The sequence below is a fragment of the Canis lupus genome, chromosome 28, assembly GCF_048164855.1.
Source record: "Canis lupus baileyi chromosome 28, mCanLup2.hap1, whole genome shotgun sequence".
NCBI classification, from domain to species: Eukaryota; Metazoa; Chordata; class Mammalia; order Carnivora; family Canidae; genus Canis; species Canis lupus.
In genome coordinates this window covers 5309888-5323598 of record NC_132865.1, presented here as the reverse complement: position 1 = coordinate 5323598, position 13711 = coordinate 5309888, and the positions used below count along the sequence as shown (strand labels likewise).

The window sequence follows — 13711 nt, the reverse complement described above, 5'->3', positions numbered from 1 at the left end:
GAAGTAGTTTGGTGTCAGGGAGTTGAGCGCGATCCAGCATGTATTACGTGATCCAGTCCCCCTGACTAGACCAGACTGGGCAAGAGCTAGACTTGTGTCCCAAGATAGGCCAGGGCTCGTCTCTTTCTTGGGAATTGAGAACATCTACAAGCTGTTTGAGCGGTCTGAGCTAATCGTGTGAACAAGACAGGGGTCGCAAATTGGTGCCTGTGAGCTGAAACTGGTTCCTAGATGAATGTGGGTCATAAACAAGTTGGCTCTGTTTTGACAATCTTTTAGAGAATTTGAATTAGGGCACCAAAACTTGCAAATCAAAAGAGCTCATCAACAAAAAAAAATTGGATGTCTCCCTCATTTTTGTCTGTTTTAAAAAAGCTGAGGCTTTTGGAATCACATTCCCAGGGGCCCAGCGGCAGCCCCTTGTTGGATAAAGCCCAGTCCTGCCAGGGCTCCCACCAGGGCCCCCACTACCTGTCGGGTTACCTTCTCAGTTCCTGTAGGCACCGCAGTTTGAGGACTGCCTTCCCTGTCTATGAACAGTCACACGCTGGCGTTGTAGGATGGCTAGCAACACACGGAAAATTAGAGGAAATCTGCTCAAACGGAAGGCTTGGGGCGTGGGGGGAAAAAGAGGAGGAGAGAGAGAGAGAGAATGTAGGTATGGAGCTGAGAGCAGGAGAGAGAACGAGAACTCCACGTTGCGCGGGGACGGCCTGAGGGCGCGTCCAGCAGACTGAGAAATTCCTGGGCGAGGCCGAGTACTGGCCTGGGGAGGGTGGGCGTCCTCGGGGGTCCCCGGAGGTCACGGCGCGGTTCAGGGGCTCAACGCACGAGGCCCAGGAGACCCGGGCAGGAGCAGGTGTGACCCCCGGGGCAACCCGAGCCCCCGAACGTGCGCGCACAGCCACACGCACCGGAGGAGCCGCGGGCCGCGCATCGCTCCAGGGCACACGCGAACGGGCAATGCTCCCCCGTCCCCGTGCGCGCGCCGGGCCTGGGTCAGGGGCCCGTGGGGCTGCCTCGTGCGGGCGAGCCACGCCGCCGCCTCCCCCCACGGCGCGGCCCCTGGAGCCGCATCTCGGCCCCGCGCGGGAGCCGCGTGCCCCGCACACCGTGTGCCACGCTCGGCGCTGCGGGTCCCGACGGCGGCCCAGGCCGTGCACAGGCCCCCCGCCCGCCCACGCACAGGCCCCCCGCCCGCCCACGCTGCCCCCAGGCCGCCCACGCTGCCCCCAGGCCGTGCACAGGCCCCCAGCCCGCCCACGCAAGGCCCCCCGCCCGCCCACGCACAGGCCCCCCACTGCACAGGCCCCCAGGCCACCCACGCACAGGCCCCCCGCTCGCCCACGCTGTCCCCAGGCCGTGCACAGGCCCCCCCGCCCGCCCACGCTGCCCCCAGGCCGCCCACGCACAGGCCCCCCGCCCGCCCACAGGCCCCCCCCAGCCCGCCCACGCACAGGCCCCCCTGCCCAACCATGCACAGGCCCCCTGGCCCGCCCACGCAAGGCCCCCAGGCCGCCCACGCACAGGCCTCCCTGCCCGCCCACAGGCCCCCCCAGACCACCCACGCACAGGCCCCCCCAGGCCACCCATGCACAGGCCCCCCTACCCGCCCACAGGCCCCCCGCCCGCCCACGCACAGGCCCCCAGGACACCCACGCACAGGCCCCCCCCCGCCTGGCCACGCTGCCCCCAGGCCGCCCACGCACAGGCCCCCAGGCCACCCACGCACAGGGTCCCCAGGACACCCACGCACAGGCCCCCCCCGCCTGGCCACGCTGCCCCCAGGCCGCCCACGCACAGGCCCCCAGGCCACCCACGCACAGGGCCCCCAGGACACCCATGCACAGGCCCCCCGCCCGCCCGCACTGCCCCCAGGCCGCCCACGCACAGGCCCCCCTGCCCAACCATGCACAGGCCCCCTGGCCCGCCCACGCAAGGCCCCCAGACCACCCACGCACAGGCTCCCCCCAGGCCACCCACGCACAGGCCTCCCTGCCCGCCCACAGGCCCCCAGGTCACCCACGCACAGGCCCCCCTGCCCGCCCATGCACAGGCCCCCAGGTTGTGCACAGGCTCCCCGCCCGCACACGCACAGGGCCCCCCGCCCACGCACAGGCCCCCGCCCGCCCACGCTGCCCGGAGCCCCGCGCAGACGCCGCGGGCCCAGGAGGACGCCCTCCCCGCAGAACGCGGCCGAGCCCGCCTGCGCGCCCCTGCGGAGGATGCCCCGGAGCGTCCACGTGTCCCCCTCCCCTCGCCGCGGACCTGCGTGGGCTCTCGTGCACCCCGGACGCCCGCTCCGGGCTCCTCTCCAGGGAGGCCCAGTTGCGCGGCGGCAAAGACAGCGCCGTGGTGGGCGAGTCGAGTCCTCCAGGGGCCGGGTGCGGGAGGCCGTGGGAGACGAGCCCGGGTGGGTGCGCGTACGCGTGCGGGAGGCCGTGGGAGGCGAGCCCCGGTGGGTGCGCGTACGCGTGCGGGAGGCCGTGGGAGGCGAGCCCGGGTGGGTGCGCCCACGTCCGCCACGCCTGCCCCGGGGAGATGCGGTGGCGCCTGGGCTGCTCGCCGTGGTTTTCCTGGCGGGTGAGCGGGCGCCGCGTGGGAAGGGCACGCCGTGGCCACATCCGCGGGCACAGCCCTGGTGAGGCCCGGCGCCTCTGCAGTTCTGGGTTCCCGGGGCCGCAGAGCCCGTCCGTCCGTCCGTCCGTCCGTCCGTCGGTCCGTCCGTCGGCACCTGCTGAGCCTCGCCCCTGGGGAGGAGCCCCCGCTCCCCTCGGCCCTAGGCGGCCTTACGAGGGCGTCTGTCCCGGCAGCCCAAGGGCCTTGGCCCCGGCAAGAAACCAGAGGGACAAGCATCGGGACCTGAAGAGGGCTCCGAGTTGTTCCCTGAAAAAGAGCCAAAGTGACTACATTTATTTTTCTGGCAGGCGGCTTACAGCACTTGATTCTGCTTAATCTGAACAACAACCGGCTCACATGGATTCCCCAAGAAGTCAGCAGGTAATTTGGTTTATAGGGACACTTGGGTAAACGTCCCCTTCTCCAGCCCCACCCTGGTCATCTGAACCTCGACCTCACTGATGGGCTTCCAGGCCTTTGGGGTTTGCACCCGGCCAGGAGGCAGGTGAGGACTGAGACAAACCACTCATTTTAAGCAGATTATTCTTTTTTTTTTTTTTTAAAGGATTTTATTTATTTATTCATGAGAGAGAGAGAGAGAGAGAGAGAGACAGGCAGAGGGAGAAGCAGGCTCCATGCGGGGAGCCCCATGCGGGACTCGATCTTGGGTCTCCGGGATGATGCCCTGGGCCAAAGGTCAACCGCTGAGCCACCCAGGGATCCCCTAAGCATAAGATTCTTTAAACACTTCCGGGAAGATGAGAAATAGCAAAACTTGGTGGTCTAAGTATAAAAGTGAGCGTTTGAAACATAAAATTCTAAAGTTGATTCTATTTCTGATGTCCCCGACTCTGAGGTTCTTGGAGTTGGCTCTGATACAGAGTCGGGGACTTCCACTTTTATTTCCTGTAAGTTTTCGAGACCATTTTCAGCTTGATGGAAAAGGCAATGTGAAAGCAAAGTGTTAGAAAATTAAAATAGCATTTTCATTTTAAAGAAAGCCCCACGTTTTATTACCGTTAACAACAACAGCAAAATGCTGCGCATCTCATGCTGCACATCTGCACAGATGGGCTGCCGCTACAGTGGCTTTCTGGAGCCAGCTGAGGGCCTTGTCCTTCTGCAGGCAAAACACTCTCTTGGGTTTTTCCTCTGACAGATGGAGAGAAAACCCTACTTGGGTTTACTTGACTTTGGAGACTCTCTTTATTGCTTGTTGAATAGAAACAGATGTATAACAACATAAGCGCATCCAGATTTTTAAGGGATACAAGACTCTGAACAGTCCTTAACAAAGGGATTTGTGCAGCACCTAAAGTCTACTCCGATTCACTTGTCTATCCCTCAAGCCAAAGTACTAGCCTTCCCAGAGAGATTTTCCCAGAGAAAGTAATGTTTTTAAGTCACAGTGACTAGAAAAAATTTTTAAGTGATCTAATTTCTGAAGATGAAGATTGTCACAGTGGAAATGCCAATACCTGTCTGCGTGCGCTTTCATTTATTTAGCTTATCAATGGATTTATGTATCAACGAAATAATGAAAAAGAGGGAAGATCTGGTGAGCTAGGTCGTATCTTTGTGCAACTAGCCTTATGACCTTGGGCAAGTCACTTAACTGCACCTTGGCTTTCCTGTCTCTAAAGGAAAAATTTTGGGTAGATGAACGTCAGAACCTTTACAGCAGTAACATGCTATGATCTCACAATTTATTAGGCTTGGATCTGCTTGGAGTATGAAGTATAATATTCAAAGAACTGTATAAATCTATAGTGACGTGCTAGACGATGGAACGAGACGCAAGCTTTCACTGAAAAACGTCGGATTGCAAAATATATGAGTCTGCCCTATTTTATAGATAATTCTGATAGCCTGAATTCCCGCTGGGTCCTGTATGTAAGCTGATTGGTCACCTCCTCAAGCAGGATTCCATATTCTGACCTTGGGAATGTTTCTTCACCTTTCCATACCTCGGTGTCTTCAACTGCGACATGCGGACAATAATAGGGCCTATTCATGGGGGTGGTTTTGACAAGTAAATAGGCAAATTCGTCCAAAATATTTAGGATTGAGCCTGGGACATGGTAAGTGCTCAGTGGATGATAGCGTTTCTTATTATGGTTTGTTATTTTTATTCTTCTTTCTGTTCCTCCCATTCGTCCCTTTTTAGAGACAAAAAACTGACTTGGTGGTGAATTTGGGAAAAGCATGGAGCGTAAATGGCTCAGTGTCCTCCTTTCACTCTGCCTTCACGTAAGCAGCTGCCTTTAGCAGGAAAGGCTGTGACTGGGGGTATGGTGAATTCAGGGGAGGGTGCGTAGGAAGCCTGAGAATGTTTGCGTCGGCTTTGTGCTGATGTGTGATTCCCTTCTTTCCGGATGCCACGTCTTATTTCTCCATCGGAGGGGGAGAGTTCTGTTAGTTTACTTAAGCTACAGAGTATCGGTTCATGGACTTGGAGTCACACCTGGACAGGTGAGAGTTTTGCCCTGAAGCAACTCTGTCATGGGCCGGACTGCAGAGCCATAGAAGGAAAAGGAGAATGTGGGTATCCTGGGGACAGAGAATCTGAAAGAAAGAGGGAGAAAGGAAAGGATTAAGCCAGTGAGCTCAGTTCTTTCTCCAGATTCTCCACTCAGGGAAGTTACTCTTCAGCCCACTGGAGAGGAGAGGGGCAGGGAGAAGCTCTATCTCCTGTAGTTTTTTCTTGGAAGAGTGGAAGTTCTCCCTGCTTCTGGCAAAGGAAACAATGACTTATCCTTGCTCTTTACTCAACCAACGAATGATGGCCGTTTGCAGTAGCCTCTAGGCTCAGCTTTGTGCCTTCCAGTAAGGACACAATGAAAAGCCAACTGCCATGGTAGTGATTTCAGAGTAGAATCAATCAAGATCGTGATTACAACCGTGATTAGTGCAGAGAATCTTGTCCCTTTCTGTTTCTCCACGGGACCTACGCCGCACACTTGCACCCTCTTGAACACTGGGTCATCCAGTTTTGACCCTATATCCTCTCTGCAAGTGACTTTGCTCCTTATTTTACCAAGAAACTTGGGATCCACAGTCCTTCTTTTCAGGCATTTTATCTTGCCTTAAGTAGACCTTAAGGCAAAGTCTACTTCTTGCCTTTTCTCTCTTGCTCCCTCATTCTTTCATTTATAGCCAAACTTCTGTAAACTGCCATCTGTCTATTGCTTTTGTTTCTTACTTAAACCCTTAGAATTCTTTTCCCCTCTTTATTCTACTTAATATTATTTTTAAAGACCATTAATGTCCCTTGGGCAATCAAATCTAATGGCCTTTTCTCTCTACTGAATACAGATTACACAAAAATCACGAGTGTTCCATTCAATGAGTTTTCACCAATGTACACACACCAATAAGGTATTGAACAGTTCCAATAAGGTGTCGAATATATGTACATTTCCTGAGTTCTTATCTCTCATAAGCAACTACTATTTTGATTTCTACCTCTACAAATTAGTTTTACTTGTTCTAGAACTAAATAAATGGAATCATACAATATGTATTCTTTTGTGTCTTTTACTGAGCATATATATATATTTTTTGAGATTCGCTGTATTGTTGCATTTGTCAGCAATTCATTGTTTATCCCTAAGAGCATTTCATTGCATGAATTATGCCACAAGTTATTTTATCCTGTTTATGGACATTTGGATTCTTTCCCATTTGGGGCTACCATGAATTAAGCTATTGTAAATATTCTCGTGCAAGCCTTTTTGTGGACATATACTTGATTTCTTTTTCGTTTCAATTCCTAGGAGTAGAGCTGTAGAGTCATGGGGTAGGAGTATAGGTATATATGTTAATTTACTAAGAACTGCCAACAGTTTTGCAAAGTGGTTGTGCCATTTTACATTCCAGCAGCTTTAAAATGTTAACCATTTGTAGTTAGTATGAAATTATATCTCACGATAGTTTTAGTTTGCATTTGCCTGAAGTTGAGCACCTTTTCATATTCTAATTCCCCATTTATATGTTTTCTTTTGTGTAATGTTTGTATGAAGTATTTTTTCCATTGAAAAAAATTGTATTTTTTTTTCTTAGCATTAAGCTGTAAGAGTTCTTTATATATTCTGGATAAAAGTGCTTTGATAAGTGTGTATATTGCAGATATTTCTTCTAGTATATGGCTTGCCTTTCAATTTTCTTAAAGGTACCTTATTTTTTTTTAAGGGTTCTTTAATTTTGATGAAGGCCAATTTTAAAATATTTTCATTTTAAGATTAGTGCTTTCTGTGCCTTTTAGGGAAAGAAATATTTTCCTACCCCAATATTATCAATATATTATCCTATATTTTCTTCTATAACATTTATAATTTTAGTTGTTATATTTAGCTGTATGATTCATCTCAAGTTAATGCTTGTGCATAGAGTGGAGTAATGTCAAAGTTCACTTTTCCCCCCCACATTATTCCTATATTTTCTTCTACAAACTTCATAGTTTTAATTTTCATATTTGGATTTATGAGTCATCACAAATTAATGCCTGTTTGTGATGCGGGATAATAAAGTTTATTTTTTCTCCATATGTTTATCCAGTGGTCCTAGCACCATTTGTTTAAAGATTTTCTTTTCTTAATTGCACTGCCTCGACACCTCAAAAACCAAATGACTATTTATGTGTCTGTTTGGACTCTCTCTTCTATTGCTTTGAATTATTTTTCTATAATTTCTCTGAATACTATCTTAATCACTGTAGCTGTATTGTAAACTTTGAAATCAGTTAACATGAGTCCTCTGACTTTTCTTTTTTATAATAGTTTTGACCACACTAGGGACTTTGAATATCCGTGTAAGTTTTAAAATTGATTTGTTGATTTTTACACGAAGAAACCATTAAGATTTTTATTTGAGAGAGTGCCTGGGTGATGCAGTTGGTTGAGCATCCAACTCTTGGTTTCAGCTCAGTTTGTGATGTCAGGGTCTTCAGAGTGAGCCCCATGTGGGGCTCTGTGTTAGCATGGAGTCGGCTTCCGACTCTATCTCCCTCTGCCTCTACCTCTCCCCATTGCGTGCACTCTCTTTCTAAAATAAATAGATTTTAAAAAAGATTTTTATTTGGGTTGAGTGGAACTGTAGATGAATTTGGGGGAGAACTGGCATCTTAGCAATGTTGTTTCTTTTCATATATGAACAAGACCAAGACATATCTCTACTTTTATTTAAAGCTTTTTAAAATTTTCTCAGTCATAATTGACAGTTTTCAGTATTGAAGGCCTCTCCTATCGTTGGTTAAATGTTCTCTTAACTATTTTATGGTAGTGTTTTTTTTTTTTATGTTACTGTAAATTGAGTTTTTAGAACTTTTATTTTCCAATTTTTGTGGCTACAATATAAATAGTGACTTTGTAGTCTATGATCCTAGGTTTGTTAGTTTCTTTTTTTTTTTTTTTAATTTTTATTTATTTATGATAGTCACACAGAGAGAGAGAGAGGCAGAGACACAGGCAGAGGGAGAAGCAGGCTCCATGCACCGGGAGCCCGACGTGGGATTCGATCCCGGGTCTCTAGGATCACACCCTGGGCCAAAGGCAGGCGCCAAACCGCTGCGCCACCCAGGGATCCCGGTTTGTTAGTTTCTATTACCTCTCTTTAACATTTAAAATGTTGACTATCTCTTTAATTTTGAGATACTCTCCTCCAGTACCTTTAAGGATTCCTTATTAACCTGGTTCATCTCCTGGTTCTCTGCTCATGCCTGCCTTCTCTAGATACCTTGTTTAGTTTTTTTCTTGTTGTTTTGTCAGATGTCTGAGTTCCTCAAGAATCTTTCCTACTTGGGATGCCTAGGTGGCTCGGTGGTTGAGTGTCTGCCTTCAGCTCAGGTTGTGATCCCAGAGTCCTGGGATTGAGTCCTGCATTGGGTTCCCCACAGAGAGGGGAGTCCTGCTTCTCCCTCTGCCTGTGTGTCTACCTCTCTCTCTCTGTGTCTCTCATAAATAAATAAAATCTTTAAAAAAAAAAAAAAGTCTTTCCCACTTGCTGTTTTCTCTCTTTCTCCTGCCCTTTTTGTTGTTGTTCTTTCCATCAATCTCATCTATTCACAAGGCTTCCATTGTTGGTTTGCAGTCTTTCCCCAGTCGCCTTCACCTGCACTGACCACTTTACTACATCTAGGCTCCCTTTTTAATTGTTTAAAAAATATCAATTTACTCTGTTATTACTTTAATCTCAACACATTGGATCTTGAGATTATTCTATATTTTTCATTCTTAGCTTTGCAAACAGACACATCTGCATTTGAATCTTGACACTGTTGTCTACTAGGTGGGTAATTTGGGCAAGTTGTTTACTCCCTCTGATCCCTTATTTTCCTCACTTCTGAATTAAGGGTAATAATTCCAGCCTTAGAGTTGTGCTGATGATATAATTTAATGCACCGGTACATAGTTGATGCTCAACATTAGTAATTTCTTTTGCGTCTTTACTCAAAATATTAATATTTTGTCAGCTTACTATGACCCCCTGTTGCCCTGATTTTACAAGTTCTATTATTAAAAGCCAAGCTCAAATGTTTATTCTCCTAAAATGCTTGTGGTATACCTCACTACCTACCATACCTGCAACTAGAAATTCGAATTTCCTTAATTCATTTCTCTCCGTCTGATGGTATTTCCTATCTTCATTCTATGATTCTATCTAATATCTCCTTCTAGACCATGATGTCCATAAGGCAGAATTTGTGGCTGATTCATCTGTGCATCTTCCGCAGCAACTAAGTGGTTCTCACATCTGTTTGGTTCAGGATATTTAATCTATATCCATACCTCTATCCATTTATATACATGTATATATGTATATGCATATTTGTGCGAGTATATGTCCTCCTTTGTCCTTTGGCTTCCTCTTCAGTATAGTTGATGTATACATACAAAAAGTGAAAAATAAAGTTTTCTCTCTCTTAAATCGAGGTTTTGATTACATAAAACTCTTTTAACATAAGCCGATTATAAAATATCTTCAAAAGTTAAATTATAGTAGAGATTTTTTATGCTCAAAGTATTTGTAGTAGTTGTGAACCCGTGACTAAAGTAAGGCTCAGATGAGCTACAAAAAAACAATGAATTGACACATGGCTTCTGGTAAGGGCTATGTACAATGGGCTTTCTTATTCTCATACTTTTCAATCATCTACTTTATTTTTTAGATTAAAAAGCCTTGTAATTTTGAGTATAAATCATAACCAGCTAGCCAGCATTCCTAAAGAACTTTGTTTTCTTGAGAATCTTTCTGAACTTCAACTTAGCTACAATCGGCTCCTTTCTCTACCTGAAGAGATTAAGTTCTTGAAGAAGCTCCAGAAACTTGTCCTGATTAGGAACAACATTGAAGTTTTGCCAGAGGTAAGCAAAACACGGAAGCAAGTTTTCTTGGGGAAGAACTCACTATGACATGATGGGGAGTGGCTATGGAATGGGTTTGGACATCTGAGTACAAGCTATCATTTGCTTCCCCTCCAGTGAGGCATAGTCAGTTCCCAAAGCCCTGTGACTAAAAAGGGTTACAACTTGGATTATTCCACATAGCTAGGAACGCCCTATTTAGTAAAACTAAATTTAGGTTTGCTCACTTAACCTGAATTTCAGATAAGGAACAAGTAATTTCTTAGTATAAGTACGTTCTAATACTTTAGTATAAGTATTGCATAGACGTATTTATACTAAAAATATTGTCGTCTGAAATTTAAATTTAAGTGAACCTCTTGTATTTCATCTGGCAAACCTATGTACAACATGCATTGTAAGTACATTTTGGTTTTGGAATATGTGCTATATATCTTGCATTTTTCCTACATATCTACTCTCCATCTTTTTCCAACCTGTCCTGTGCCTGGAAGACTGACCTGCATGGGTATCAGTAAGCTCCATTGTCCTCTGGCTTCCTTTTGGATATGGCCAATGAGAGCCACTAGTAGGAGATGAAAGGACGGGAGAAGAGTGAGTACCAGATGGTATTCCCCTGGTACCCTCCCTGATAGGATGTTATAAGTTGCCTGCACACTTTTCTTGTAGACCATAACGAATATTTGGTGAATCTCTAATGGACCATTACTACCTCCCCTTGGCTCTTCAGACCCATGGCAGTAAAGAACTCCCTGCCACTGCCAGCCTTTTGGAATTTTGTGGGAACCTTGCCAAACTTTTATAAATGATGGTTTTATTAAACTCTCCTCAAATTTCCCAGTTTGAGAATCTGCTTCCTGCTAGGAACTTGTCAATGGGTTTACCTTCGTTCCCTATGCAAATTAAAATTAATTTGATAGGAGGGAATGCATGTCATATAGTAAATAGAAGAATACAGAAAAGTAGCTCAATTTCTACTGTTTCATTTTTCTCTCAAGAGGATATTCCCTTAAAAAATTCTGTGTACACTGTAATGTGATATGTGAAAATATAGCAAGGTGTAGGCTGTAAATAAGTGTATTTCAAAAATATTAGTCTTAAGTTCCTTAAAAATCTTAATTTCTGTAAATAAGAACAGTTCATGAAATTGCAAACTAAATCTATTAAGAGTGTAACACCTGGGGATCCCTGGGTGGCTCAGCGGTTTAGCACCTGCCTTTGGCCCAGGGCGTGATCCTGGAGTCCCGGGATCGAGTCCCACATCGGGCTCCAGGCATGGAGCCTGCTTCTCCCTCCTCCTGTGTCTCTGCCTTTCTCTCTCTCTCTCTCTCTCTCTGATAAATAAATAAATAAATCTTAAAAAAAAGTGTAACACCTTTATTTGAGGGAAAAATAATTAACAGTAGTACCAGAAGCATTCTCATGAAGCATTATATTACTTTGTGTTCATAACAACTCTGATGTTGCTCTTCTTATTTACCCAGTTTATTTTTTAAAAATATTTTATTATTTATTTATTTATTTATTTATTTATTTATTTATTTATGAGGGAGAGACCGTGAGATCATGAGTATGGGAGAGCGGCAGAGGGAAAGGGAGATAAGCAGACTCCCTGCTGAGCATGAGCCTGTTGTGGGGCTCAGTCCCAGGAACTGCAGATTATGACCAGAGCCAAAGGCAGACACTTAACAGACTGAGCCACCCAGATACCCCAACCCATTTAAAAACAAGGAACAGAGAGGTTATAGGACTTGAACACAGTTTGCAAAAGTCAGAGTAGGGGCTCAAATCCATGTCTGTCTGACTTAAAAGCCTGTACTTCAAGTCAGTACTCTTACTACATTTTTTTCTTTTTAAATCTTGAGGAGTTTGGACTTTAAAAAATGTAAATGCTAGTAAGTTCTGTCCTGAATTATTATGTAAAGAATGCCTATGAGCATATGTCCTTCTACATTTAATACAATTCAGTTTATCGTTGTTCTTTTTGTTTTGCATTATAAATGGTAAGGCATTATGGGAAATACTCATTTGTTTTGATAATGAATAGATTAAGAATAATTTTCTGGTATACTATATTTAAATTTTTTTTAAATTTATTTTTATACTTTTTAATTTTCATTTATTTTTTAAATTTTTAAAAGATTTTGTTTATTTAGACAAACATGAGCATGTATGAGCATGAGGTGGGGAGAAGCAGGGTAAGAAAGAGAGAGAGAGAATCTCAGGTAGACTCCATGCTGAGTGTAGAGCCTGACCTGGGGCTCCATGCGGGGCTTGATCCCAGGACCTTGAGATCATGATCTGAGATGAAATCCAGAGTTGGATGCTTAACAGACTGAGCCCCCCACAGGCCCCTGGTACAGTATAAGTTATGTGTATGTCTGCACACGTGTGTGAATGCATATGTCCATTTAGTCACATTGGGCATGTAGATAGACACTAACAGATTTTATTTTATTTTTTAATAAGGAAAAAGATTGGGTTAGCACAGTGCTAAGCAAAATATAGATCTGAAATAAATGCCTTTGGAATTGTTGATGTACCTTTTACATCTGTTTTCAGTTTCTCAAAGGTTTTTTGTATTTTAATTTTAGTAACATCTACTGAGTTCTCACTATAAGGCCTTTCAGTAAGTCCTTTCTGATTGGTAACTTATTTAATCCATTCAACAGCCATATTAAAGTAAGGGCTTCCTTTACCATTTTCATTTTACAAATGGGGAAACTGAAGTACAAAGAGATTAAGAAATTTGTCCATAGTTACGTAGTGCCAGAGGTCAGATCGAACCTACGAATAGTCTAACTCTTGGCTTCCATGTTATGTTGCCCTGGAGTGGTTGAGGGAAGTGGAGACCATAGAGAATCTGGCACCCCATACATAGGGATCTCCTCCAGGAGGAGGTACTGAAGAATTGATCAGGTAATTAGGAAAAGATGGTCAGTCCCATCAAGTTTGAAGTTGGAAGAAATATTTATGATTCTACATATTGAATTTTTGAATATCTCTCTTTTGTTTTCTGACACAGGGACTTCGTGATCTTCAGAATTTAAGAATCCTAGACATAGCTGGAAATATTATTCAGATACTTCCATCAGGAGTAAGAAAAATTTACCTCTATTATAAATGAAACATTGTTTATGCTACTGAGATTAGAAAAATATGAGCAGTGGTAAAACCTTGTAGTAATTGGAGCCTTGGATTATACAAATGACTCAAAGATTTGCTTTGTTCTAGAATTTCAAAAACCTGTTCTCTCCCATTCCTGGCCATGTGTTCTCTGCCTGCTGAAATTGTTTGAACTGAGTGAACTCTGATTGCTATCATACATATTTTAAATGTGTTTTATTATTTTATACTGTTTTGGTCACCTCAGACTTTTGGAAAATATGACTTTCTAGAACATACATTTTCATCCCTTGTAATTAATCCAAGGTGACACATTTGTTAGTTGTTTTTGAGTCATAAACAATGAAAAATACCTTTTCCCACCATGTAGAAATGAATTTTGACTTTCTGTATTTAAAAAAACAGAAACAGTTGGTCTTGGCAACTTTTGACTTTTGGGAAAGAAATGGCAGTTTTTTATGTTGAATTTTTGCATCTGAGCAAGTGTCATTCCATATGCAAGATAGTAATTAGAAATTTATCAATCCAGAAGGTATTCAATAAATAGTTTTTGATCTATTAACACATTTTTCTGATTGATCAACTCCAAATTAGTATTTCAGGGT

At 44.8% G+C, this 13711-nt stretch overlaps 1 protein-coding gene across 5 annotated transcripts in view; it reads left to right on the top strand.

The window, feature by feature from the left end:
• LRRC69 (leucine rich repeat containing 69) overlaps positions 1-13711 on the top strand; it is a 90016-nt gene that overhangs the window by 20477 nt on the left and 55828 nt on the right. For 4 of the 5 annotated variants that reach the window (XM_072803956.1, XM_072803952.1, XM_072803953.1 and 1 more), the window contains exons 3-5: positions 2928-3000; positions 9785-9980; positions 13006-13077. In XM_072803956.1, coding sequence (XP_072660057.1) covers positions 2928-3000; positions 9785-9980; positions 13006-13077 — 341 coding nt within the window. The remainder of the gene's footprint in view (positions 1-2927; positions 3001-9784; positions 9981-13005; positions 13078-13711) is intronic. The other variant, XM_072803954.1, reaches the window with a different exon arrangement.